This window comes from Salmo salar, chromosome ssa05 (assembly GCF_905237065.1).
Source record: "Salmo salar chromosome ssa05, Ssal_v3.1, whole genome shotgun sequence".
Taxonomy (NCBI): domain Eukaryota; kingdom Metazoa; phylum Chordata; class Actinopteri; order Salmoniformes; family Salmonidae; genus Salmo; species Salmo salar.
In genome coordinates this window covers 91,613,251-91,638,332 of record NC_059446.1, presented here as the reverse complement: position 1 = coordinate 91,638,332, position 25,082 = coordinate 91,613,251, and the positions used below count along the sequence as shown (strand labels likewise).

The window sequence follows — 25,082 nt, the reverse complement described above, 5'->3', positions numbered from 1 at the left end:
TTTTCCCAAGGTTGCTGTTGACGCATATCCTACGGTAGTTATTAAGGTCAAATTTGTCTCCACTTTTACATTTACATTTGAGTCATTTAGCAGACGCTCTTATCCAGAGCGACTTACAAATTGGTGGATTCACCTTATGATATCCAGTGGAACAACCACTTTACAATAGTGCATCTAAATCTTTTAAGGGGGGGTTAGAAGGATTACTTTATCCTATCCCAGTTATTCCTTAAAGAGGTGGGGTTTCAGGTGTCTCCGGAAGGTGGTGATTGACTCCGCTGTCCTGGCGTCGTGAGGGAGCTTGTTCCACCATTGGGGTGCCAGAGCAGCGAACAGTTTTGACTGGGCTGAGCGGGAACTGTGCTTCCTCAGAGGTAGTGAGGCGAGCAGGCCAGAGGTGGATGAGCGCAGTGCCCTTGTTTGGGTGTTGGGCCTGATCAGAGCCTGAAGGTACGGAGGTGCCGTTCCCCTCACAGCTCCGTAGGCAAGCACCATGGTCTTGTAGCGGATGCGAGCTTCGACTGGAAGCCAGTGGAGAGAGCGGAGGAGCGGGGTGACGTGGGGAAGATGCCAGAGCTAAGGATGATGTTAAAGAGTTTTAGTATAGCCAATTGGAATTTGTTGTGTGTATATTATATAATTTCATTGAGGATACCATCAACACCACAGGCCTTTTAGAGTTGGAGGGTTTTTATGTTGTCCTGTAGTTCATTCAAGGTAATTGGAGAATCCAGTGGGTTCTGGTAGTCTTTAATAGTTGATTCTAACGTTTGTATTTGATCATGTATATGTTTTTGGTCTTTGTTCTTTGTTATAGAGCCAAAAAGATTGGAGAAGTGGTTTACCCATACATCTCTGTTTTGGATAGATAATTCTTCGTGTTGTTGTTTGTTTAGTGTTTTCCAATGTTCCCAGAAGTGGTTAGAGTGTATGGATTCTTCCATCACATTGAGCTGATTTCTGACGTGCTTCTTTTCCCATAGTGTATTTCTGTATTGTTTTAGTGATTCACCATAGGGAAGGAGTAGACTCAGGTCTTCTGTATTGTTTTAGTGATTCACCATAGTGAAGGAGTAGACTCAGGTTTTCTGTATTGTTTTAGTGATTCACCATAGTGAAGGAGTAGACTCAGGTCTTCTGTATTGTTTTAGTGATTCACCATAGTGAAGGAGTAGACTCAGGTCTTCTGTATTGTTTTAGTGATTCACCATAGTGAAGGAGTAGACTCAGGTTTTCTGTATTGTTTTAGTGATTCACCATAGTGAAGGAGTAGACTCAGGTTTTCTGTATTGTTTTAGTGATTCACCATAGTGAAGGAGTAGACTCAGGTCTTCTGTATTGTTTTAGTGATTCACCATAGGGAAGGAGTAGACTCAGGTTTTCTGTATTGTTTTAGTGATTCACCATAGTGAAGGAGTAGACTCAGGTCTTCTGTATTGTTTTAGTGATTCAACATAGTGAAGGAGTAGACTCAGGTTTTCTGTATTGTTTTAGTGATTCACCATAGTGAAGGAGTAGACTCAGGTTTTCTGTATTGTTTTAGTGATTCACCATAGTGAAGGAGTAGACTCAGGTTTTCTGTATTGTTTTAGTGATTCACCATAGTGAAGGAGTAGACTCAGGTTTTCTGTATTGTTTTAGTGATTCACCATAGTGAAGGAGTAGACTCAGGTCTTCTGTATTGTTTTAGTGATTCACCATAGTGAAGGAGTAGACTCAGGTTTTCTGTATTGTTTTAGTGATTCACCATAGTGAAGGAGTAGACTCAGGTTTTCTGTATTGTTTTAGTGATTCAACATAGTGAAGGCGTAGACTCAGGTCTTCTGTATTGTTTTAGTGATTCACCATAGTGAAGGAGTAGACTCAGGTCTTCTGTATTGTTTTAGTGATTCAACATAGTGAAGGAGTAGACTCAGGTTTTCTGTATTGTTTTAGTGATTCACCATAGTGAAGGAGTAGACTCAGGTTTTCTGTATTGTTTTAGTGATTCACCATAGTGAAGGAGTAGACTCAGGTCTTCTGTATTGTTTTAGTGATTCACCATAGTGAAGGAGTAGACTCAGGTCTTCTGTATTGTTTTAGTAATTCACCATAGTGAAGGCGTAGACTCAGGTTTTCTGTATTGTTTTAGTGATTCAACATAGTGAAGGAGTAGACTCAGGTTTTCTGTATTGTTTTAGTGATTCACCATAGTGAAGGAGTATACTCAGGTCTTCTGTATTGTTTTAGTGATTCAACATAGTGAAGGAGTAGACTCAGGTTTTCTGTATTGTTTTAGTGATTCACCATAGTGAAGGAGTAGACTCAGGTCTTCTGTATTGTTTTAGTGATTCAACATAGTGAAGGAGTAGACTCAGGTTTTCTGGGTCTCTATGTTTTTGGTTGGACAGGTTTCTCAATTTCTTTCTTCGGTTTTTGCATTCTTCACCAAACCATTTGTCAGTGTTGTTCATTTTCTTTGGTTTTCTGTTAGACATTTTTAGATTAGATAGGGAAGCTGAGAGATCAAATATACTGTTTAGATTTTCTACTGCCAAGTTTACACCTTCACTATTACAGTGGAACGTTTTGTCCAGGAAGTTCTCTAAAAGGGATTGGATTTGTTGTTAGTTAGGACCAGAGATACCATACCTGTTAATATACAGTAGTCTGAATCTGTTAGTTACCATTCCTGTTAATATACAGTAGTCTGAACCTGTTAGTTACCATACCTGTTAATATACAGTAGTCTGAATCTGTTAGTTACCATACCTGTTAATATACAGTAGTCTGAATCTGTTAGTTACCATACCTGTTAATATACAGTAGTCTGAATCTGTTAGTTACCATACCTGTTAATATACAGTAGTCTGAACCTGTTAGTTACCATACCTGTTAATATACAGTAGTCTGAATCTGTTAGTTACCATACCTGTTAATATACAGTAGTCTGAATCTGTTAGTTACCATACCTGTTAATATACAGTAGTCTGAATCTGTTAGTTACCATACCTGTTAATATACAGTAGTCTGAATCTGTTAGTTACCATACCTGTTAATATACAGTAGTCTGAATCTGTTAGTTACCATACCTGTTAATATACAGTAGTCTGAATCTGTTAGTTACCATACCTGTTAATATACAGTAGTCTGAATCTGTTAGTTACCATACCTGTTAATATACAGTAGTCTGAATCTGTTAGTTACCATACCTGTTAATATACAGTAGTCTGAATCTGTTAGTTACCATACCTGTTAATATACAGTAGTCTGAATCTGTTAGTTACCATACCTGTTAATATACAGCAGTCTGAAACTGTTAGTTACCATACCTGTTAATATACAGTAGTCTGAACCTGTTGTGATGGTATTATTGTTAGGAGCTAGCTAGACCATTTGGCCAGAGACACATAGCATTGGATGATTTATCGATTGTTCCATGGTTCCTCTTGTCCTCTCTCTCCCCACCAATCATGTGTTTACTGGTTGGTATAAATCTGTAGCAGCTTCCTGCCAATGTGTCCTCTCTCTGTCAGTGTATCTTTCGCTCTCTTTGTCTCCCTTTCTATCTCTCTTTGTCTCCCTTTCTATCTCTCTTTGTCTCTCTCTCTGTCTCTCTCTCTGTCTCTCTCTTTGTTTCCCTTTCTGTCTCTCTTTGTCTCCCTTTCTATCTCTCTTTGTCTCTCTCTTTGTCTCTCCCTTTGTCTCTCTCTTTGTCTCTCTGTCTGTCTCTCTGTCTCTCTCTCTCTCTGTCTCTCTGTCTCTCACTTTCCTTTCTGTCTCTCTTTCCTCTCTCTGTCTCTCTCTTTCCTCTCTCTCCTCTCTGTCTCTCTGTCTCTCTTTCCTCTCTCTCTCTCTCTCCTCTCTGTCTCTCTCTTTCCTCTCTCTGTCTCTCTTTCCTCTCTCTCTCTCTCTCTCTGTCTCTCTCTCTCTCTCTCTCTCTTTCTCTCTGTCTCTCTCTTTCCTCTCTGTCTCTCTCTTTCCTCTCTGTCTCTCTCTTTCCTCTCTGTCTCTCTCTTTCCTCTCTGTCTCTCTCTTTCCTCTCTGTCTCTCTCTTTCCTCTCTGTCTCTCTCTTTCCTCTCTGTCTCTCTCTTTCCTCTCTGTCTCTCTCTTTCCTCTCTGTCTCTCTCTTTCCTCTCTCTGTCTCTCTCTTTCCCTCTGTCTCTCTTTCCTCTCTGTCTCTCTCTTTCCTCTCTCTCTCTCTCTTTCCTCTCTCTGTCTCTCTCTTTCCTCTCTCTGTCTCTCTCTTTCCTCTCTCTGTCTCTCTCTTTCCTCTCTGTCTCTCTCCTCTCTCTCTCTCTCTCTCTCTGTATCTCTCTTTCCTCTCTCTCTCTCTCTCTCTTTCCTCTCTCTGTATCTCTTTCCTCTCTCTGTCTCTGTCTCTCTTTCCTCTCTCTCTCTCTCTCTCTCTTTCCTCTCTCTCTCCTCTCTGTCTCTCTCTCCTCTCTGTCTCTCTTTCCTCTCTCTGTATCTCTCTTTCCTCTCTCTGTATCTCTCTTTCCCTCTCTCTCTCTCTCTCTCTCTTTCCTCTCTCTGTCTCTCTTTCCTCTCTCTCTCTCTCTCTTTCCTCTCTCTGTCTCTCTCGATTCAGACAATTTTTTTAGAGCGGATGGTCAGGGGGCCGGAACATCATTATGAATAATTAGTAGACTGCAAATCGACCACAAATTGTTTGTCTGTTTTTTTGGCTCAGAAAACATTGGCCGCCAAATACAATCACCCGGGCCAAATTCGACCCGCGGCCCACCAGTTGTGGAACCCTGAGATACAGCATAGTTACTGAGGCTCCAATGAAAAGCTCCGTTCTATTGTTGAACAGATGAACTCAGCATCCCACAGCTCTCTCTACATTACAATGGCTGTGTCCCAAACGGAACCCTATTCCCTATGTATGTCTCCACCATAACCCTATGGGCCCTGGTCAAAAGCAGTGCACTACATAGGAAATAGGGTGTCATTTTGGGAAGATTGTCCTGACTGGCTGACGGGCAGAGTGAATCAGAGATACTTTTACATTAACCTTGCCCCTAAGGTGAACGTAAGACTGAGCCTAGCTTTCGTATTACTGGTTGGAATTTACTTCTGATCTTGTTTGAGATGTTATATTTGTTTAAAGTTTAATCAACAGTTGGTAGAAACTAAAACCGTGTTTTAAGGATGTACTGCTGCGGCTATTCTGTTGTGATAAAATGCTTCGTTTTGCCGTTTCCTGACCGTTCACGATCTTCTATTCAGGCCTATAGAAGTGTCTTTCAGGACCACACGACAACTCGAAGCAGACACAGAGAAATCTACCTCTGATTGTATATGACATGTTATGGCATGTCGACAACGGTAGTCAGAGTCAGCGTATACAGTGGGGGTCCGAAATTATTGGCACCCTTGATAAAGATGAGCAATAATGACTGTTTAAAATATATATTTTAAATACTGAGCTATATTGCATAAGAATTTTTGGGGGTGGAAATTAAATTGTTTTATACTAATACACTTTCTCAGAGGAAGAGATTTTATTTAACAAGAAATGTAAAAACAATCTCTAAAAGTTATGGGTCAAAATGATTGACACCCCTAAAGATTGTAATAAATAAATTAATGTTAAGTTTAATATTTGGTCCCAATTGGTCGGCATCTGGCCGTAAGGCGCTACAGAGGGAAGTGCGTACGGCCCAGTACATCACTGGGGCCAAGCTTCCTGCCGTCCAGGACCTATATAATAGGCGGTGTCAGAGGAAAGCCCATAAAATAGTCAGAGACTCCAGTCAGCCAAGTCATAGACTGTTCTCTCTGCTTCCGCATGGCAAGCAGTACCGGATTCTAGGACCAAAAGGCTCCTTAACAGCTTCTACCACCAAGCCATAAGACTGCTGAACAATTAATCAAATGGCCACCCAGACTATTTACATTGACCCCCCCCCCATTTGTTTTGTACACTGCTGCTACTCGCTGTTTATTATCTATGCATAGTCACTTCACCCCTACCTACATGTACAAATGACCTCTAACCTGTACCCCTGCACATTGACTCGGTACCGGTACCCCCTGTATATAGCCATGTTATTGTTATTTTATTGTGTTACTTTCAAAAAATATTTAGTTTATTTGGTAAATATTTTCTTAACTCTTCTTGAACTGCACTGTTAGTTAAGGGCTTGTAAGTCAGCATTTCACGGTAAAGTCTACACTTGTATTCGGCGTATAAAGTTTGATTTGATATATTCTGTCTCCTCTGACGGTATGACATCTCACTGCCACCTCAGGTGTCTTGGCCCTCCCACCCCTACGGGAGGGCAGCTCTTCTCTGTCCTGGCACCCCAACGGTGGAGCCAGCTTCCCCTGAAGCTAGGACAGCAGAGACCCTGCTCAAAACATCTGAAACCCTACCTCTTCAAACAGTATCTTATATAACCCTCCTCCTCACCTCCACCCCCGGCCACCGAATGAAATTGGTTTAGTAATAATAAAATAAATCCAATCCTCAACCAGCACTTGACCCCCCCACACCTCCTTCCAAGCTCTGGCTCTACTGTTAGCTACTTTATGGAGGAGAAATGTACTTTCTATGTCAGTGATATGTGGTTGTCCCACCTAGCTGAGATGAATGCACTAACTTTTAGTCGCTCTGGATAAGAGTGTCTCCTAAATGACTAAATATGGTTCGTTTTTACAAACAGTCTTCCCTGTGGCTCAGTTGGTAGAGCATGGTGTTTCCAACGCCAGCATGGTGTGTGCAACGCCAGGGTTGTGGGTTCGATTCCCACGGGTGGCCAGTACAAAAAAAAAAAAATGTATGAAATGTATGTATCCACATTACTAAGAGCCTCTGCTAAATGACAAAATAATAATAATAATAATAATATGGTGTATGACATCATCTCCTCTGACTGTATGACATCATCTCCTCAAACTGTATTTTGGCAACAGTTACCAGAATTTGAGATACTGTGTGACATCTTACTGTATGTGGGATATGTGATGACGTCGTATGACATGTCGATAAAGGTTTTGTCTTGTCCCCCAGGGTCTGAGTTCTTAGAACACATGACTACACTGGTACAGTATTTTACCGTAAATTCCAAATAAACTATACAGTAATGTTCTGCTGAACAAAAGTTTATTTGGAATTTATGGTAACGTACTGTATCTTTTTTTACAGTAACTTACAGGTAACTGGCTGCCAGTAAGTTACCGTAAAAATATGTTTGTTTTTTTTTACAATGTACTTTAACAAAGACTTTACTGATCCTAGGTCACATTACTTCAATGTCTTTTCGTGCACTTTATCTAATTAATGTTCAGTTAAACATTTACTGGTCTGTGTTTTATTGATGTGCTGCTACAGCAGCTATATTATCAGTCTGTGTTTTATTGATGTGCTGCTACAGCAGCTTTATTATCAGTCTGTGTTTTATTGATGTGCTGCTACAGCAGCTATATTATCAGTCTGTGTTTTATTGATGTGCTGCTACCATCAGGTCACAGATCTGTTCACTATGTAACCAGCTTATCTTAATGTATTCATGACAACCACTGATCTGGGACCAGGCTATAACACAATCACTGATCTGGGACCAGGCTATAACACAACCACTGATCTGGGACCAGGCTATAACACAACCACTGATCTGGGACCAGGCTATAACACAAACACTGATCTTTCAAGATGTTGATGTAATGTTGATCACTCTCCCTGTCTGTCTCTGTATTGTCTCACCAGTGATCAGCTGTGTAGACCCAGGTGTTCCTGCTAATGGTCTGAGGTTTGGAGAGGACTTCACTGTGGGCCAGAACATCACCTTCATGTGCCAGCCTGGCTACCTGATAGAGGCAGGCGGGGCCACAACTCGCACCTGTACCCACAATGGCACCTGGAGCGCCATCACACCCATCTGCAAAGGTACAACATCTGATGATGGTGGTGTGAAGATGATGATGATGAAGATGAGGGTGATGATGATGGTGATGATGATGAAGGCGAGGGTGATGATGATAGTGATGATGATGGTGATGGTAATGATGAAGATGAGGGTGATGATGATGAAGATGAGGGTGATGATGATGGTGATGGTAATGATGAAGATGAGGGTGATGATGAAGATGGTGGTGGGGATGATGATGGTGGTGGTGGTGGTGAAGATGAGGGTGATGATGAGGATGGTGGTGATGAAGATGAGGGTGATGATGAGGATGGTGTTGATGATGAGGGTGATGATGAAGATGAGGGTGATGATGAGGATGGTGGTGGGGATGATGATGATGGTGGTGATGATGATGGTGATGGTGGTGGTGATGATGATGGTGGTGGTGATGATGAGGGTGATGATGAAGATGAGGGTGATGATGAGGATGGTGGTGTTGATGAAGATGAGGGTGATGATGAGGATGGTGGTGGGGATGATGATGGTGGTGATGAAGATGGTGGTGATGATGATGGTGGTGATGAAGATTGTGGTGATGGTGGTGGTGATGATGATGGTGGTGGTGATGATGAGGGTGGTGATGAAGATGAGGGTGATGATGGTGGTGGTGGTGATGAAGGTGATGATGATGAAGATGAGGGTGATGATGATGGTGGTGGTGATGATGATGATAGGGGCCCGTTCAGATTACAGGAAAGAAAATATGTCACAAAGCCATTTTATTAGATGTAGTTAGCAAAATTCCGTTAACTTTCCCCAAATTTCCTGGTTTCCAAGAAATCCTGGTTTGAGGATTCCTGGATTTCCTACATATTCCCTCGTAATTCCAGGATTCTTTCAACCAGGATTACTTGAAAAACGGGGAATTTTGGCAAAAGTTACCAGAATTTTGCTACCCTTGTTCTAATCAATTATTCTGTCAGCTAAAACCAATGAAATATCTTCCTTCCACAAGCAGTGTCAACAGACCCTTTACTCAAGTCTCCCTGTGATGTCAATGAGTGATTTTAGGAGAAAGTCCAAGTTGTATCGTTATCTCAACTGTGCGTCAGGCCCTAGATGATGACAGTGATGAGTGAAGAAGCTCTAGTCTATATCACACATGATTATCAGCTACAGTGTTGTAATGTCAGAATCATACGCCTGGCTCCTCTTCTGTTCTGCTTAGATGAACATTCAACGTTACTCTGTGTCATAGGAATTTTTCTATCCCAATGATAATAATGAACAATCAATAAGCTTTGACTAATTCCCAAGGTTTGTAAGACAATGGTTTAATAATTAGGCAAGGACTCAGCTTTCTGCAAAATGTTCGTACGGTTTATTCAGAGAACGTTCTGCCCAACATTAACAAAGATGTTCATTTTATCCTCTCTCTCCGCTTACGCACACACCTCCACACCAACAGTAGATAACCTACGCACGCACATACACACAAACAGTAGGTGAACAGTATCTCTCCCTTGACTTCCCACCACTGTTAATCATTATCCAGCGCTGTCTGTTCCTTTCCCCCGAGATTAGGAAACCTTGAGGGTCACTCCCTTTCTCCTCTAAATTAATCCAAGTTCCTCAGCTGTCGGGTCAAGCACAGTCTACTTGTCGTTATCTTAGGCCCACTAAAACACACACACACACACACATTTTGTCCCGGGCCTCTACTAGACCTTATGGGACTAACGTTCAGTACATTATTTATTCGTTATCCATGCTACATAACTACTAATTAATAATGGATTATTGATTCATTTACCTTTTATTAGATAATTCTCTTATCATTCCACCCTTAAATGACTAATAATACACATTGATTATCAAATGCTATATGGAAACATAATTGTGATACAAGGATTAACCAAACCAATACATGTATATACACCCGATACTCATCAATGACTGTCCTGGGCCTATTTCCAATTATGACACTTCGTTTACAGGATTTTCATCATAATTATCATTAAAGGAACAGTCAATCTAAACGTTGAAAATGGTTTCATCAAACATTGGCTCCTCATGGTTAAAAGAAACGGAGCCATCTTCCTGGCCTGGAGGCCCGTGTTCGTCCTCCCACTGATCGGAGCTCGGAATGGGTCCATATCTCACCGTCTGCTGCGTCATCGATCTCTCTAGAGTTCTGGTGATTGAACCTTTCATACTTGGCATATACTCATCAATCACACAATATCAACACACTAATACAGGTGAAAGCAGCCCATAATAACAGTTCTTACAACACTTTTCCATTTCCCAAACATGAGCTGTGTTATCAGGAATGTACATACAGCAATGAACCTAATCATTCTACCTACACCGCCCTCTTCGGCCAATAACATATCGAGAGTCAGTCTATTTTACCAGGTCATGAGGGAGGTGGCGGATAATTGGTCAGAGAACCTCTTTACTGCATCACCGGTTTCATTCATGAATCTCTGTTGAATATAAAAGATGTCATTAATCCCATCCACATTTTTATTTATTGTCAACCACCAAAATAATGTAGTGTTAAAGCCTTCACATATTTGATTCATAGCTTTGTATTCATCTGGAACTTCCCTGGGGATGCCAATAGCATCCATCTAGACAAAGCTACTCCCATCCTGATCAAAACTCCTCCTGTGCCTACTTTAGCCTCTTATAACTGGCCTCTGATGACTAACTCGAACTGGTTGGACCAATAACCCCAGGGCGCAAGTTCCTAACCACCCTTTGTGGTAATTTCTGTCGTATGCGTCCTTTGCTGGTAATAGCCCACCCTACATCAGTTATAGGTGCTGTGAGGTTAAGAATTTTCTCCTGTACTTCTAAACCTAAGTCAGTCACATTAACGATTGTATTACAGCCATTAAAATCATCTAAGTTCTCGGTGCCATTCTTGTATCTATAACGCTGGTACTCATCAGGAATTTAAGGTGAACCGAGGTGGGTTGGCTGAGTACTTCAATCTGGCCCACCCAATCCCTGTAAAGTTATTTGCTTTCCTAGGGAATTGTTTAATGTTTACCTTAAATTCTACATCTTGATCTTCTTTGGCTCCTTATTCTGTACGTCACTCATCAGTGTATTATATAGTTTATCTTTTCATTCTTATGAATGACAACAGTGTCGTATGATTAGTACCGGAAGGTGGTGGATCTGAATGTATCAGAAAGGTTACCAAGACTACGATGCAGCTCAGAGTCTCTACTCTTCCCAAAAACCGCCAACCCTCTCCTGCCCTTAGTCTCTCTGCTAGGTACCACCCCATACTCACACCTCTAGGAGCACACACAGTGATGAACGGTCGGGATAGGAAATCTTCGTTAAGGAGGTAACCCCCGGACCCTGTTGGTACTCGGTTCTTCTCCTAACTCTGTGTGTGATCAGCAGTGCTCATATGTGTACATACCTTCTTGCAGTGGGTAACGTGGACCCAAGTGACTCTCTCAGCTTTTCTAATGGCAAAGGCAGTGGTTTAACAGAACCTGGTATGGGCCTTCCCAACGGGGCTGCTTCCAGTCTTTTCTCCTCAGGGACTGGATCCACACCCAGTCTCCTGGTTGGATTGAGTGAATCACCTTCTCCTGTAATTCACCTGTTGGACACAAAATCTTGGACATACGGGTTTGGTCAACAAACAGTCTTCTCATGTGCTCTGCTAGTATTTCTTCAACTTCTATGTCTGCTTGTTCTATTCTCCCTAACTCTGGCATTCTATAGGCTCTACCTGATTAGCTAAAATGTCATCCATTATTTAAAGAGATAGATCCTAGTAAACCAACTCTAGGGATAATATCTTGACCTAATATTTTAGCTGCCATAATCATGTCCACCAAGTAAGTTGGGAACGCTTCTACCCATTTGCTATACTTATCTATTATTGTTAAACACCCCTTCTTCCCCTCACTTCGGAATAGTTCAATAAGGTCCATTTCCAAATGTTGGAATGGATATTCTACCATTTTTTTTAAAAGTAGTTATCCTCTAGGTCATTAAGTAGTTATTAAGTAGTTATCCTCTAGGTCATTAAGTAGTTATCCTCTAGGACATTAAGTAGTTATCCTCTAGGCCATTAAGTAGTTATCCTCTAGGCCATTAAGTAGTTATCCTCTAGGCCATTAAGTAGTTATCCTCTAGGCCATTAAGTAGTTATCCTCTAGGCCATTAAGTAGTTATCCTCTAGGCCATTAAGTAGTTATCCTCTAGGCCATTAAGTAGTTATCCTCTAGGCCATTAAGTAGTTATCCTCTAGGCCATTAAGTAGTTATCCTCTAGACCATTAAGTAGTTATCCTCTAGGCCATTAAGTAGTTATCCTCTAGGCCATTAAGTAGTTACCCTCTAGGCCATTAAGTAGTTATCCTCTAGACCATTAAGTAGTTATCCTCTAGGCCATTAAGTAGTTACCCTCTAGGCCATTAAGTAGTTATCCTCTAGGCCATTAAGTAGTTATCCTCTAGGCCATTAAGTAGTTATCCTCTAGGCCATTAAGTAGTTATCCTCTAGGCCATTAAGTAGTTATCCTCTAGGCCATTAAGTAGTTATCCTCTAGGCCATTAAGTAGTTATCCTCTAGGCCATTAAGTAGTTATCCTCTAGGCCATTAAGTAGTTATCCTCTAGGCCATTAAGTAGTTATCCTCTAGGCCATTAAGTAGTTATCCTCTAGACCATTAAGTAGTTATCCTCTAGGCCATTAAGTAGTTATCCTCTAGGCCATTAAGTAGTTATCCTCTAGGCCATTAAGTAGTTATCCTCTAGGCCATTAAGTAGTTATCCTCTAGGCCATTAAGTAGTTATCCTCTAGGCCATTAAGTAGTTATCCTCTAGACCATTAAGTAGTTATCCTCTAGGCCATTAAGTAGTTATCCTCTAGACCATTAAGTAGTTATCCTCTAGGCCATTAAGTAGTTATCCTCTAGGCCATTAAGTAGTTATCCTCTAGGCCATTAAGTAGTTATCCTCTAGGCCATTAAGTAGTTATCCTCTAGACCATTAAGTAGTTATCCTCTAGGCCATTAAGTAGTTATCCTCTAGACCATTAAGTAGTTATCCTCTAGGCCATTAAGTAGTTATCCTCTAGACCATTAAGTAGTTATCCTCTAGGCCATTAAGTAGTTATCCTCTAGACCATTAAGTAGTTATCCTCTAGGCCATTAAGTAGTTATCCTCTAGGCCATTAAGTAGTTATCCTCTAGGCCATTAAGTCCTCTAGGCCATTAAGTAGTTATTAAGTAGTTATCCTCTAGGCCATTAAGTAGTTATCCTCTAGGCCATTAAGTAGTTACCCTTAATTAAGTAGTTATCCTCTAGGCCATTAAGTAGTTATCCTCTAGGCCATTAAGTAGTTATTGTGTTACCCTCTAGGCCATTAAGTAGTTATCCTCTGGCCATTAAGTAGTTATCCTCTAGGCCATTAAGTAGTTATCCTCTAGGCCATTAAGTAGTTACCCTCTAGGCCATTAAGTAGTTATCCTCTAGGCCATTAAGTAGTTATCCTCTAGGCCATTAAGTAGTTATCCTCTGTGCCATTAAGTAGTTATCCTCTAGGACATTAAGTAGTTATCCTCTAGGCCATTAAGCAGTTATCCTCTAGACCATTAAGTAGTTACCCTCTAGGCCATTAAGTAGTTATCCTCTAGGCCATTAAGTAGTTATCCTCTAGGCCATTAAGCAGTTATCCTCTAGGCCATTAAGTAGTTACCCTCTAGGCCATTAAGTAGTTATCCTCTAGGCCATTAAGTAGTTATCCTCTAGGCCATTAAGTAGTTATCCTCTAGGCCATTAAGTAGTTACCCTCTAGGCCATTAAGTAGTTATCCTCTAGGCCATTAAGTAGTTATCCTCTAGGCCATTAAGTAGTTATTAAGTAGTTATCCTCTAGGCCATTAAGTAGTTATCCTCTAGGCCATTAAGTAGTTACCCTCTAGGCCATTAAGTAGTTATCCTCTAGGCCATTAAGTAGTTATCCTCTAGGCCATTAAGTAGTTATCCTCTAGGCCATTAAGTAGTTACCCTCTAGGCCATTAAGTAGTTTAGTAGTTATCCTCTAGGCCATTAAGTAGTTATCCTCTAGGCCATTAAGTAGTTATTAAGTAGTTATCCTCTAGGCCATTAAGTAGTTACCCTCTAGACCATTAAGTAGTTATCCTCTAGGACATTAAGTAGTTATCCTCTAGGCCATTAAGTAGTTATCCTCTAGGACATTAAGTAGTTATCCTCTAGGCCATTAAGTAGTTATCCTCTAGGACATTAAGTAGTTATCCTCTAGGCCATTAAGTAGTTATCCTCTAGGCCATTAAGTAGTTATCCTCTAGGCCATTAAGTAGTTATCCTCTAGGACATTAAGTAGTTATCCTCTAGGCCATTAAGTAGTTATCCTCTAGGCCATTAAGTAGTTATTAAGTAGTTATCCTCTAGGCCATTAAGTAGTTACCCTCTAGGCCATTAAGTAGTTATTAAGTAGTTATCCTCTAGGCCACCACTCTTTAAAAACCTGCAGTGTTTCCTAACCTGTTCTATCACCTGCTCAGCCCATGTATCAATATTGCTGCATATCTAAACAATGTCTTTGGTAAGATTAGTAAATTATCCTTATGTCAGACCTTATCTTATAGGATTGCCCCTTTCATTTTCCACATGTCCAATTCTTCCTGGGGCATTCGTTCTTGGCTATCCTGTAACAATTCTCTGTCAAGTGTCTTATCTTCTTTAAGATGTATCTGTGCTGCTTTGTATGGTTTTAAATGCCTATGTGCTTGTCTGTGTAAATAGTAACTTTTCTCTCCTTTCTTATCTCTCCGGCTCTAGTCAGTGCTACTATTTCGGCCTGTGCAGAATAGTGTCTGGGCAATGGTTCAGTGTCTAACACCTTAGTTCCTGAAACCAACTAAGCTTTCATTCCCCTTTTAGTTCGGGTAACAACTACTTTCAACAAAATGATCATATCTCCTCTTAGCGAATTTACCAAACATAAACTTAAAATCAAAACTAAATACCTGCCTCTCCTCCTAACTTTTTTCATATATATATATATATATATATTTAAAACCAATGGAGCCGATAGTCTCTCCATTAATTAATATCCTAAAGCTAAGCGGACCAAATTCTCTTCCTATCTTCTCCTCCTGGCCCCCCTCCTTTCATCCTGCTACTCCCCAACCCTCAAGGTTTCAGCAGTGCGGGGGAGGACTTCTCCGTCTGCCCTTCCTTCTATCTGTCAGTCGCTCTTTCTCATAACAGTCAGTGTTAAATACTGGTTGTTTCCAAATAATAACTAAATGTCTCACTGTCTCCCTGGTTGCACTACTGGAATTTAGAAAAATCTACGTGTCTATGGTAGTAATATCTAGATTATGACATCGTTAACCTCTATGGGCTAGGTGGGACGTCACCGTCCCACTCTATTCAACAGCCAGTGGAACAGCGTGGCGCGAAATACAAAAACCTCAAAAATGTAATAATTAAACATTTTCAACCATACGACTATTTTACACCATTTTAACGATAAGACTCTCGTTAATCTAACCACATTGTCCGATTTCAAAAAGGCTTTATAGCGAAAGCAAAACGTTAGATTATGTTAGGAGAGTACATAGCCCAAAATAGTCACAGACATTTTTCAAGCAAGCATATATGTCACAGAAACCCAAAACACAGCTAAATGAAGCACTAACCTTTGATGATCTTCATCAGATGACACTCCTAGGACATTATGTTAATACAACCTTTCAATGATTAAAGGTATTATACAATACATGCATGTTTTGTTCAATCAAGTTCATATTTATATAAAAAAACAGCTTTTTACATTGGCGTGTGATGTTCAGAAAATGTATCCCCACCAAAAGCTTCCGGTGAATTTACTAAATTACTCACGATAAACGTTCACAAAAAACATAACAATTATTTTAAGAATTATAGATACAGAACTACTTTATGCAATCGCGGTGTCCGATTTTAAAATAGCTTTTCGGTGAAAGCACATTTTGCAATATTCTGAGTAGATAGCCCGGCCATCACAGGCTAGCTATTTTGACACCCACCAAGTTTGGTACTCACCAAACTCAGATTTACTATAAGAAAAATTGGATTACCTTTGCTGTTCTTCATCAGAATGCACTCCCAGGACTTCTACTTCAACAACAAATGTTGGTTTGGTTCGAAATACTCCATAGTTATATCCAAATAGCGGTGTTTTGTTCGTGCGTTCAAGACACTATCCGAAGGGTAATGAAGGGTGACGCGCCGGCGCGTATCGTGACAAAGAAAATCTAAATATTCCATTACCGTACTTCGAAGCATGTCAAACGCTGTTTAAAATCAATTTTTATGCGATCTTTCTTGTAAAATAGCGATAATATTCCGACCGGGAGACATCGTTTTCGTTCAAAGACTGAAAATGTAAAATGGACCTTTCACGTGCACGCGCGCACCCGTTTCATTGTTCTCAGATCGACCACTATCCAAATGCGCTACTGTTTTTCAGCCAGAGACTGCAGAGTCATCATTCGACGTTCTGGCGCCTTCTGAGAGCCTATGGGAGCCTTAGAAAGTGTCACGTTACAGCAGAGATCCTCTGTTTTCAACAAAGAGGCTAAAGAAGGCCAAGAAATGGTCAGAGAGGGCACTTCCTGTTTGGAATCTTCTCAGGTTTTGGCCTGCCATGTGAGTTCTGTTATACTCACAGACACCATTCAAACAGTTTTAGAAACTTTAGGGTGTTTTCTATCCAAATCAAACAATTATATGCATATTCTAGTTTCTGGGCAGGAGTAATAAACAGATTAAATCAGGTACGTTTTTTTATCCGGCCGTGAAAATACTGCCCCCTATCCTAAACAGGTTAACCTAAGTCTTACCATTATTAGACTTATTCTTGCTAACTCAATAACCTTGTTCAATAACAAAATATAATAATACTTATTATATCAATTTCACAGCCTTGTTGTCCTCAATATCTTACACTGCCATCTCATGTGCTTAAATTACAGATATGTCTAAGAACTTTAAACTCCATCCTAATTATCAGTTCTACAAATTTCCTTAAAGTTAGTATCACAAGTGACCCTTTTTCTTCCTTATCCAAATGGCCCTCCTATGCAGCTGATCAGACCTCACAGGAGAGCCATAATAGAGGTCAAAAGTCATACCACTCCTTCACAGAAGGGTTTCTTCCTAGATTTAGACAAATTAACGAAAAATCGTCCAACTTTATCTACATATTGTATCTCAGCTTCCCGGAACTTCCTTTATAAAAATATCGTGACAAAAAAATTCAAAATATCAAACGCTGTTTAAAATCAATTTTTATGCGATTTTAATTAAAACTCAGAAAATAAAACTTCCAAAATTGTTACGGCTTGGTAATCCCGTGTGGCTCAGTTGGTAGAGCATGGTGTTTGCAACGCCAGAGTTGTGGGTTCGATTCCCATGGGGGACCAGTCCGGAGAAAAAAAAAAAAAAAGCATGAAATGTCTGCATTCACTACTGTAAGTCACTCTGGATAACAGCGTCTGCTAAATGACAAAAATGTAAATGTGGAGGAGGAATGAGGCGCAGGAAGCAGCGAACACAGGGTAGTGGTGTTTTTAATATACACTCACACAAAAACAAATGTTCCCAAACACAGGGGAGAAAATACATACGGCGTAAAACAACGCCGACACGAACACAAGCCGTCTGACAAGAAACAATCCCGCAAAACACGGAAGCGGGCCAGCTAAATTAAATAGCCCCGCTAATTAACTAAACTGAACACAGGTGCCCAAAACCAAAAAAAGGGAATCGGTGGCAGCTAATAGGCCGGTGACGACGACCGCCGAGCGCCACCCGAGCAGGAGGGGGCGCCACCGTCGGTGGGAATCGTGACAAAAATGCCATATGTGTATACCCCTTTAAGATATCCTGTCCCTAGGAATTTTTCCCAAAGAGAGCTAAGCGCTCCTTTTTCCATAAAATAACCACAAACATTTGGTCATCATTCCTTATACTACACCGATTCAGAAACCCAAACGTTAACTACAAACCAAACCTAATAATAATTCCACTGTACTTCCTCAAATCATTAATCATTCATTTTAAACTTCCTCGATGGTTGTGTGTACTTTAATTGAACATACACTATCCTTGGATACCATCCTGTACTTCAAATCTATGAAACTCCCATATTTAACGTACTATTTGATTAATCGGACCCAAGATTGCTTAAAACCTTAAAACCCCTTCAGTTTGTCTGCAAACAGGCCCATTCTGTTTGCTAGGAATACCCTGCCATTATACACACAACTGTGTTTAATGTGCACCGTCCCTGTAAAATTAAAATTAACTCAACCTGCAATTCACTTTACTGACTTGACATTTTTCCATGCAATGGAAACAGATTATAATGTTAGTTTACATTCACTTCCTGTTCAATTCACTGGTGTTACTAAGCAATCAATCCACGAATCAATAACCAGAATTTATCACCAAACTTTTACGGTTCCATTATTCAGATCTGAATCGCTTCCAGCCAAATATAGTCCAGCGCTCACAACCAACTCTCCTCTTTTAACCCGGAAGGGAAAACATGACCTCTTTTCAAACAACTTTCTGCCTTACCTCTATCGTAAGATTAAAACCAATGTTACAACTTTGTCTCTCTTTCGGCTTCACTCTTATGAAATGTCCAAGACTTTAAAAATACCATGTATATCGCCAAATTTATAAAATACTTCTTTCAACTCTTTTAGCATAAAAATAAATACCTTTCGGTGGTTACAATTACCTATCCGCTCCTTATAATTCATTAGATTTAGGTAACTGCCTTTTCCTTGATTCCGTCATTCAAATACAACTTCCATTCTCTATAAATCCTTTCAGCAGGCCATTTAGACCACAAACAACGTACTTTATTGAATTCACCTCGCGATTATTTTTGAATGAATCTGTCTTTCAATTTAAACTAAACAAGCTATCAAAACGTTCGGTTTATATCTTAAACAACCACTAACAACCGTATCTTTCCAGGCAAAACATACCAACAGTTGAATGACAGTCAGCATCTCAAATTTTAATCCACTGATGCATAGGCTGAGATACGAACCCGAGCCTCCCGCATGGCAGGCGAGAATTCTACCGCTGAACCACCAACCCGCTCTCTAGCAAATGACCCGGTTTGTGACAGTTAAGGCATCTATTTCCCCCTTTCTTTTGACTGTCTCTATCCACTTTTCTCGACTTCCTCCCTTTCTCCACCTCTATCCACTTTCTCAATAAAGTTGCTAAATCCTGTCCTCCTTTCTGTGTCTCTTCCTCTCTACCTCCCTCGGCTCCCTTTCTCTTGGCCCAGCCAAACACGAGCGGTATCGAGGCCTTCTGTACGCTGCTTCTCTGTCTTATCCCCACATACCCTATTTATTTGTTTAACCATTGATTCCAATCTTTCAACATTTAAACATCCATCAAAATCGTACTTCTTCCTCCATTTCGGACCATAATACACATTCCTCTTATCTTCCTTTGAGGATTTACCACCCATGTTTATTCAATTACTGTTATGCTTATTCTCACAATATGTGTGTACTTACTCAATTACTACATTTATTTTCTAATATGTATTCTCACTTTCTATGGGTGTAACCTTCTTCCTCCTGTTTGGAATAATCAGACCTATTTTATGCGCCTTCGGTAGATCTCGATTATCCCCTCTAAAATGTATTTTGACAGGCGATCTATATTCATACAAATTATGTCCCTGACCTACGTTCTTATACATTGTATTATTATATTTCGCCTTCTATATTATGTTTTCCGCCTAATATATTATTGACCAGTTATCGTTTAGGTCTCAATATTAGCTCCAATTCTCACAATCTATGTGTATGCTCTACTGTTATCATACTTAATCTCACTTACTCCCGTTAGTCCTAGACTAAAGTAACTTACTTATCTTTATTTCGCCTTCTATATTACGTTTTCCCGGCTACTGTACTTCAACCAGTTTTACTGTTAGGTCTTACTGTTAAATACTGTACTGCAACCAGTTTTACTGTTAGGTCTTACTGTTAAATACTGTACTTCAACCAGTTTTACTGTTAGGTCTTACTGTTAAATACTGTACTTCAACCAGTTTTACTGTTAGGTCTTACTGTTAAATACTGTACTTCAACCAGTTTTACTGTTAGGTCTTACTGTTAAATACTGTACTGCAACCAGTTTTACTGTTAGGTCTTACTGTTAAATACTGTACTTCAACCAGTTTTACTGTTAGGTCTTACTGTTAAATACTGTACTTCAACCAGTTTTACTGTTAGGTCTTACTGTTAAATACTGTACTTCAACCAGTTTTACTGTTAGGTCTTACTGTTAAATACTGTACTGCAACCAGTTTTACTGTTAGGTCTTACTGTTAAATACTGTACTTCAACCAGTTTTACTGTTAGGTCTTACTGTTAAATACTGTACTTCAACCAGTTTTACTGTTAGGTCTTACTGCAACCAGTTTTACTTTTAGGACTTACTGCAACCAGTTTTACTTTAAGGGCTTACTTAGATCTGTAACCCAGTGCCGCCAACACTAACATAGATACTTTTGTCTTAAACTTTCTCTACATTAGATTATATGGACGGTATACCCGATACAAATCTTACTTACTGTTAGTTTTACGGTTAACCTCTCTAGGGTAGGTGGCACCAAATCGTCCCACCTACGTAACAGCCAGTGTAATCCCGTGGCGCGTTATTCAAAAACCTCAAAAATGCAAAAACTTCAATTTTTCAAACATATTACTATTTTACACCATTTTAAAGACAAGACTCTCGTTAATCTAACCACACTGTCTGATTTCAAAAAGGCTTTACAACGAAAGCAAAACATTAGATTATGTCAGCAGAGTACCCAGCCAGAAATAATCAGACACCCATTTTTCAAGCTAGCATATAATGTCACATAAACCCAAACCACAGCTAAATGCAGCACTAACCTTTGATGATCTTCATCAGATGACACACCTAGGACATTATGTTATACAATACATGCATGTTTTGTTCAATCAAGTTCATATTTATATCAAAAACCAGCTTTTTACATTAGCATGTGACTAGCATGTGACTAGCATTCCCACCGAACACTGCCGGTGAATTTACTAAATTACTCACGATAAACGTTCACAAAAAGCATAACAATTATTTTAAGAATTATAGATACAGAACTCCTCTATGCACTCGATATGTCCGATTTTAAAATAGCTTTTCGGTGAAAGCACATTTTGCAATATTCTCAGTAGATAGCCCGGCATCACAGGGCTAGCTATTTAGACAACCAGCAAATGTAGCACTCACCAAAGTCAGATTTACTATAAGAAAAATGTTATTACCTTTGCTGTCTTCGTCAGAATGCACTCCCAGGACTTCTACTTCAATAACAAATGTTGGTTTGGTTCAAAATAATCCATAGTTATATCCAAACAGCGGCGTTTTGTTCGTGCGTTCAAGACACTATCCGAAAGGGTAAATAAGGGTGACGAGCATGGCGCAATTCGTGACAAAAAATGTCTAAATATTCCATTACCGTACTTCGAAGCATGTCAACCGCTGTTTAAAATCAATTTTTATGCCGTTTTTCTCATAAAAAACCGATAATATTCCGACTGGGAATCTGCGTTTAGGTAAACAGACGAAAGAAAATAAAGCATTCGGTCGACTCGGGCACGCGCCTAAGCCCATAGTACTCTGATCGGCCACTTGCCAAAAGCGATAATGTGTTTCAGCCAGAGGCTGCCTCGATATCGTTCAGCTTTTTCCCGGGCTCTGAGAGCCTATGGGAGCCGTAGGAAGTGTCACGTTAGAGCAAAGATCCTCAGTCTTCAATAAAAAGAGCCAAGATGAAACACAACTTCTCAGACAGGCCACTTCCTGCATGGAATCTTCTCAGGTTTTGGCCTGCCATTTGAGTTCTGTTATACTCACAGACACCATTCAAACAGTTTTAGAAACTTTAGGGTGTTTTCTATCCAAAGCCAATAATTATATGCATATTCTAGTTACTTGGCAGGAGTAGTAACCAGATTAAATCGGGTACGTTTTTTATCCGGCCGTGTCAATACTGCCCCCTAGCCCTAACAGGTTAAAATCCTCCTTCACATTTATAGTAAGTTTAGAATTTAACCCCAAACTAATGAACAAAGATTACTGACCTTATCTTGCAGCTGAGAATTCAATGAAGGTTGGATCTCGTCACCGTTTCTGTCGCATACCAGTTTGCCACCGGTCTGTAAAGAACCCTCAGCAAGGGGCCAGGTCTTTAGTCTACGGATATTTCATCCGCCCGTGCACGGTTTCGCTGTCTCCCTGGACCGACAGAAGCAGATTTTGAGATCCGGCTCGAAGGACCAAGCTGTCACACATGATTATCAGCTACGGTGTTGTGATGTCAGAATCATACGCCTGGCTCCTCTTCTGTTCTGCTTAGATGAACATTCAACGTTACTCTGCAAGGGAGGAAACCCTCGCTGCTTTCATGAACGCTGAAGCAGATACATTTATTACAGAAGAGAAGCAATAGATTTGCATATCTGGCAACAAAGTCCAAAACTAAATGGTTTGCATTTTAAATTGGCTCCCTGTGTACTATATAGTGCCCTACCCGAGCCCTGTTTGAAGGTAATGCACTATATAGGGAATAGGGTTCCATAGGGCTCTGGTCTAAAGTAGTGCACTATAGAGGGAATAGGGTTCCATAGGGCTCTGGTCTAAAGTATCACTTATAGGGAATAGGGTTCCATAGGGCTCTGTCTAAAGTAGTGCACTATATAAGGAATAAGGTGCCCTAGGGCTCTGGTCTAAAGTGGTGCACTGTATAGGGAATAGGGTGCCATTTGAGACGTACGCAATATCGTGTTCACATTAAGTACTGCAGTGGCGCCAGGAAGGCAGCGAGCGACGAGCCACGAGGAGCACCACGGACAGACAAGGCAAACGGGACACGGTTGCTAAGGAACAGATCCCTGCAATAAAAGAGCACAGGATAGCCATTCACACACACACACACACACACACACACACACACACACACACACACACACACACACACACACACACACACACACACAGAGCAATAACATGGATACTTTTTAGACAAGGAACTAAGGAGGTTGTTGGCTTGGGATCATACTGGCTGTACAATCACTGCATCATCTGTCTACCCTCAGTGTGTGGATCATCTGTCTACCCTCAGTGTGTGGATCATCTGTCTACCCCTCAGTGTGTGGATCATCTGTCTACCCCCCTCAGTGTGTGGATCATCTGTCTACCCTCAGTGTGTGGATCATCTGTCTACCCTCAGTGTGTGGATCATCTGTCTACCCTCAGTGTGTGGATCATCTGTCTACCCCTCAGTGTGTGGATCATCTGTCTACCCCTCAGTGTGTGGATCATCTGTCTACCCTCAGTGTGTGGATCATCTGTCTACCCTCAGTGTGTGGATCATCTGTCTACCCTCAGTGTGTGGATCATCTGTCTACCCTCAGTGTGTGGATCATCTGTCTACCCTCAGTGTGTGGATCATCTGTCTACCCCTCAGTGTGTGGATCATCTGTCTACCCCTCAGTGTGTGGATCATCTGTCTACCCTCAGTGTGTGGATCATCTGTCTACCCTCAGTGTGTGGATCATCTGTCTACCCCTCAGTGTGTGGATCATCTGTCTACCCTCAGTGTGTGGATCCTGTTAATCTACCATTACTGGTGTTAATATCAATGAAGATAGCTACTGTAGGTGACACCAAGCAAGATTTGGTGCTGGGCTCCGAGATTACACTCCTACATCTCTCTCTCTCTCTCTCTCTCTCTCTCGCCAAGTGGCCTCAGACAGAGTTCTTATTAACATGCCACCCTCTCACACACCCAAGCAGTCTTAGTAGTAACATGTCATGCTATCTGTTCCATTATTAAGCCGTGGTGTGCTGGATAGATCCCTAAACGTATTGCTCTGATGGTGATCACAGGAAGGAGAGAGAGAGAGTGTCAGGGAACAGAGGAAGGTAATGGAGAGAGAGAGCGGTCAGGGAACAGAGGAAGGTAATGGAGAGAGAGAGAGCGTCAGGGAACAGAGGAAGGTAATGGAGAGAGAGAGAGTGTCAGGGAACAGAGGAAGGCAATGGAGAGAGAGAGAGTGTGTCAGAAAGCACCTGCAGGCAATAATCCTGACTGACAGGCCAGGCAGCCCAGTTCAAACCTTAACCAAGCACACCTAGACAGACAGCTCTGGCGTTGAGTCGTCAAGTCCCCTGCAGCCCAGCTCAGACAGCCTGGTGTTGAGGAGTCAAGTCCCCTGCAGCTCAACTCAGACAGCCTGGTGTTGAGGAGTCAAGTCCCCTGCAGCCCAGCTCAGACAGCCTGGTGTTGAGGAGTCAAGTCCCCTGCAGCCCAGCTCAGACAGCCTGGTGTTGAGTCGTCAAGTCCCCTGCAGCCCAGCTCAGACAGTCTGGTGTTTAGGAGTCAAGTCCCCTGCAGCCCAGCTCAGACAGCCAGTCCATCCCTCATCTATCCTCAGCTGTACCACATACTCAGACAGCCAGTCCATCCCTCATCTATCCCAGCTGTACCTAGCATGACTCAACAGACAGCCAGTCCATCCCTCACCTATCCCAGCTGTACCTAGCATGACTCAACAGACAGCCAGTCCATCCCTCACCTATCCCAGCTGTACCTAGCATGACTCAACAGACAGCCAGTCCATCCCATACAGCTGACCCTAGCATGACTCAACAGACAGCCAGTCCATCCCTCACCTATCCCAGCTGTACCTAGCATCACTCAACAGACAGCCAGTCCATCCCTCACCTATCCCAGCTGTACCTAGCATGACTCAACAGACAGCCAGTCCATCCCTCACCTATCCCAGCTGTTCCTAGCTCTGCCCTGTTCAGTTCAGACAGCCAGTCTTGTCAGGCAGCAAACAGCCTGGTGGTGAGGAGTGAGGAGGGTCCAATCTCTCTTCAGACAGAGAGGCTGCAATTCACCCAGCCTGGTATTGAGAAGTCACACCCCATGGCTCCATCTCTCCATACTACAGACTGTGTGTCGGCTGGGGCCAGGGTTACACATCTCTCCATACTACAGACTGTGTGTCGGCTGGGGCCAGGGTTCCACACCTCTCCATACTACAGACTGTGTGTCTGCTGGGGCCAGGGTTCCACATCTCTCCATACTACAGACTGTGTGTCGGCTGG

General features: G+C 41.4%; 1 protein-coding gene across 1 annotated transcript in view; it reads left to right on the top strand.

The window, feature by feature from the left end:
- The window catches only part of LOC106606155 (CUB and sushi domain-containing protein 3), a 492,730-nt gene that overhangs the window by 411,057 nt on the left and 56,591 nt on the right, over positions 1–25,082 (top strand). The window contains 1 exon segment of the mRNA XM_045717778.1: positions 7,698–7,877. Within this exon segment, the coding sequence (XP_045573734.1) occupies positions 7,698–7,877 (180 nt within the window).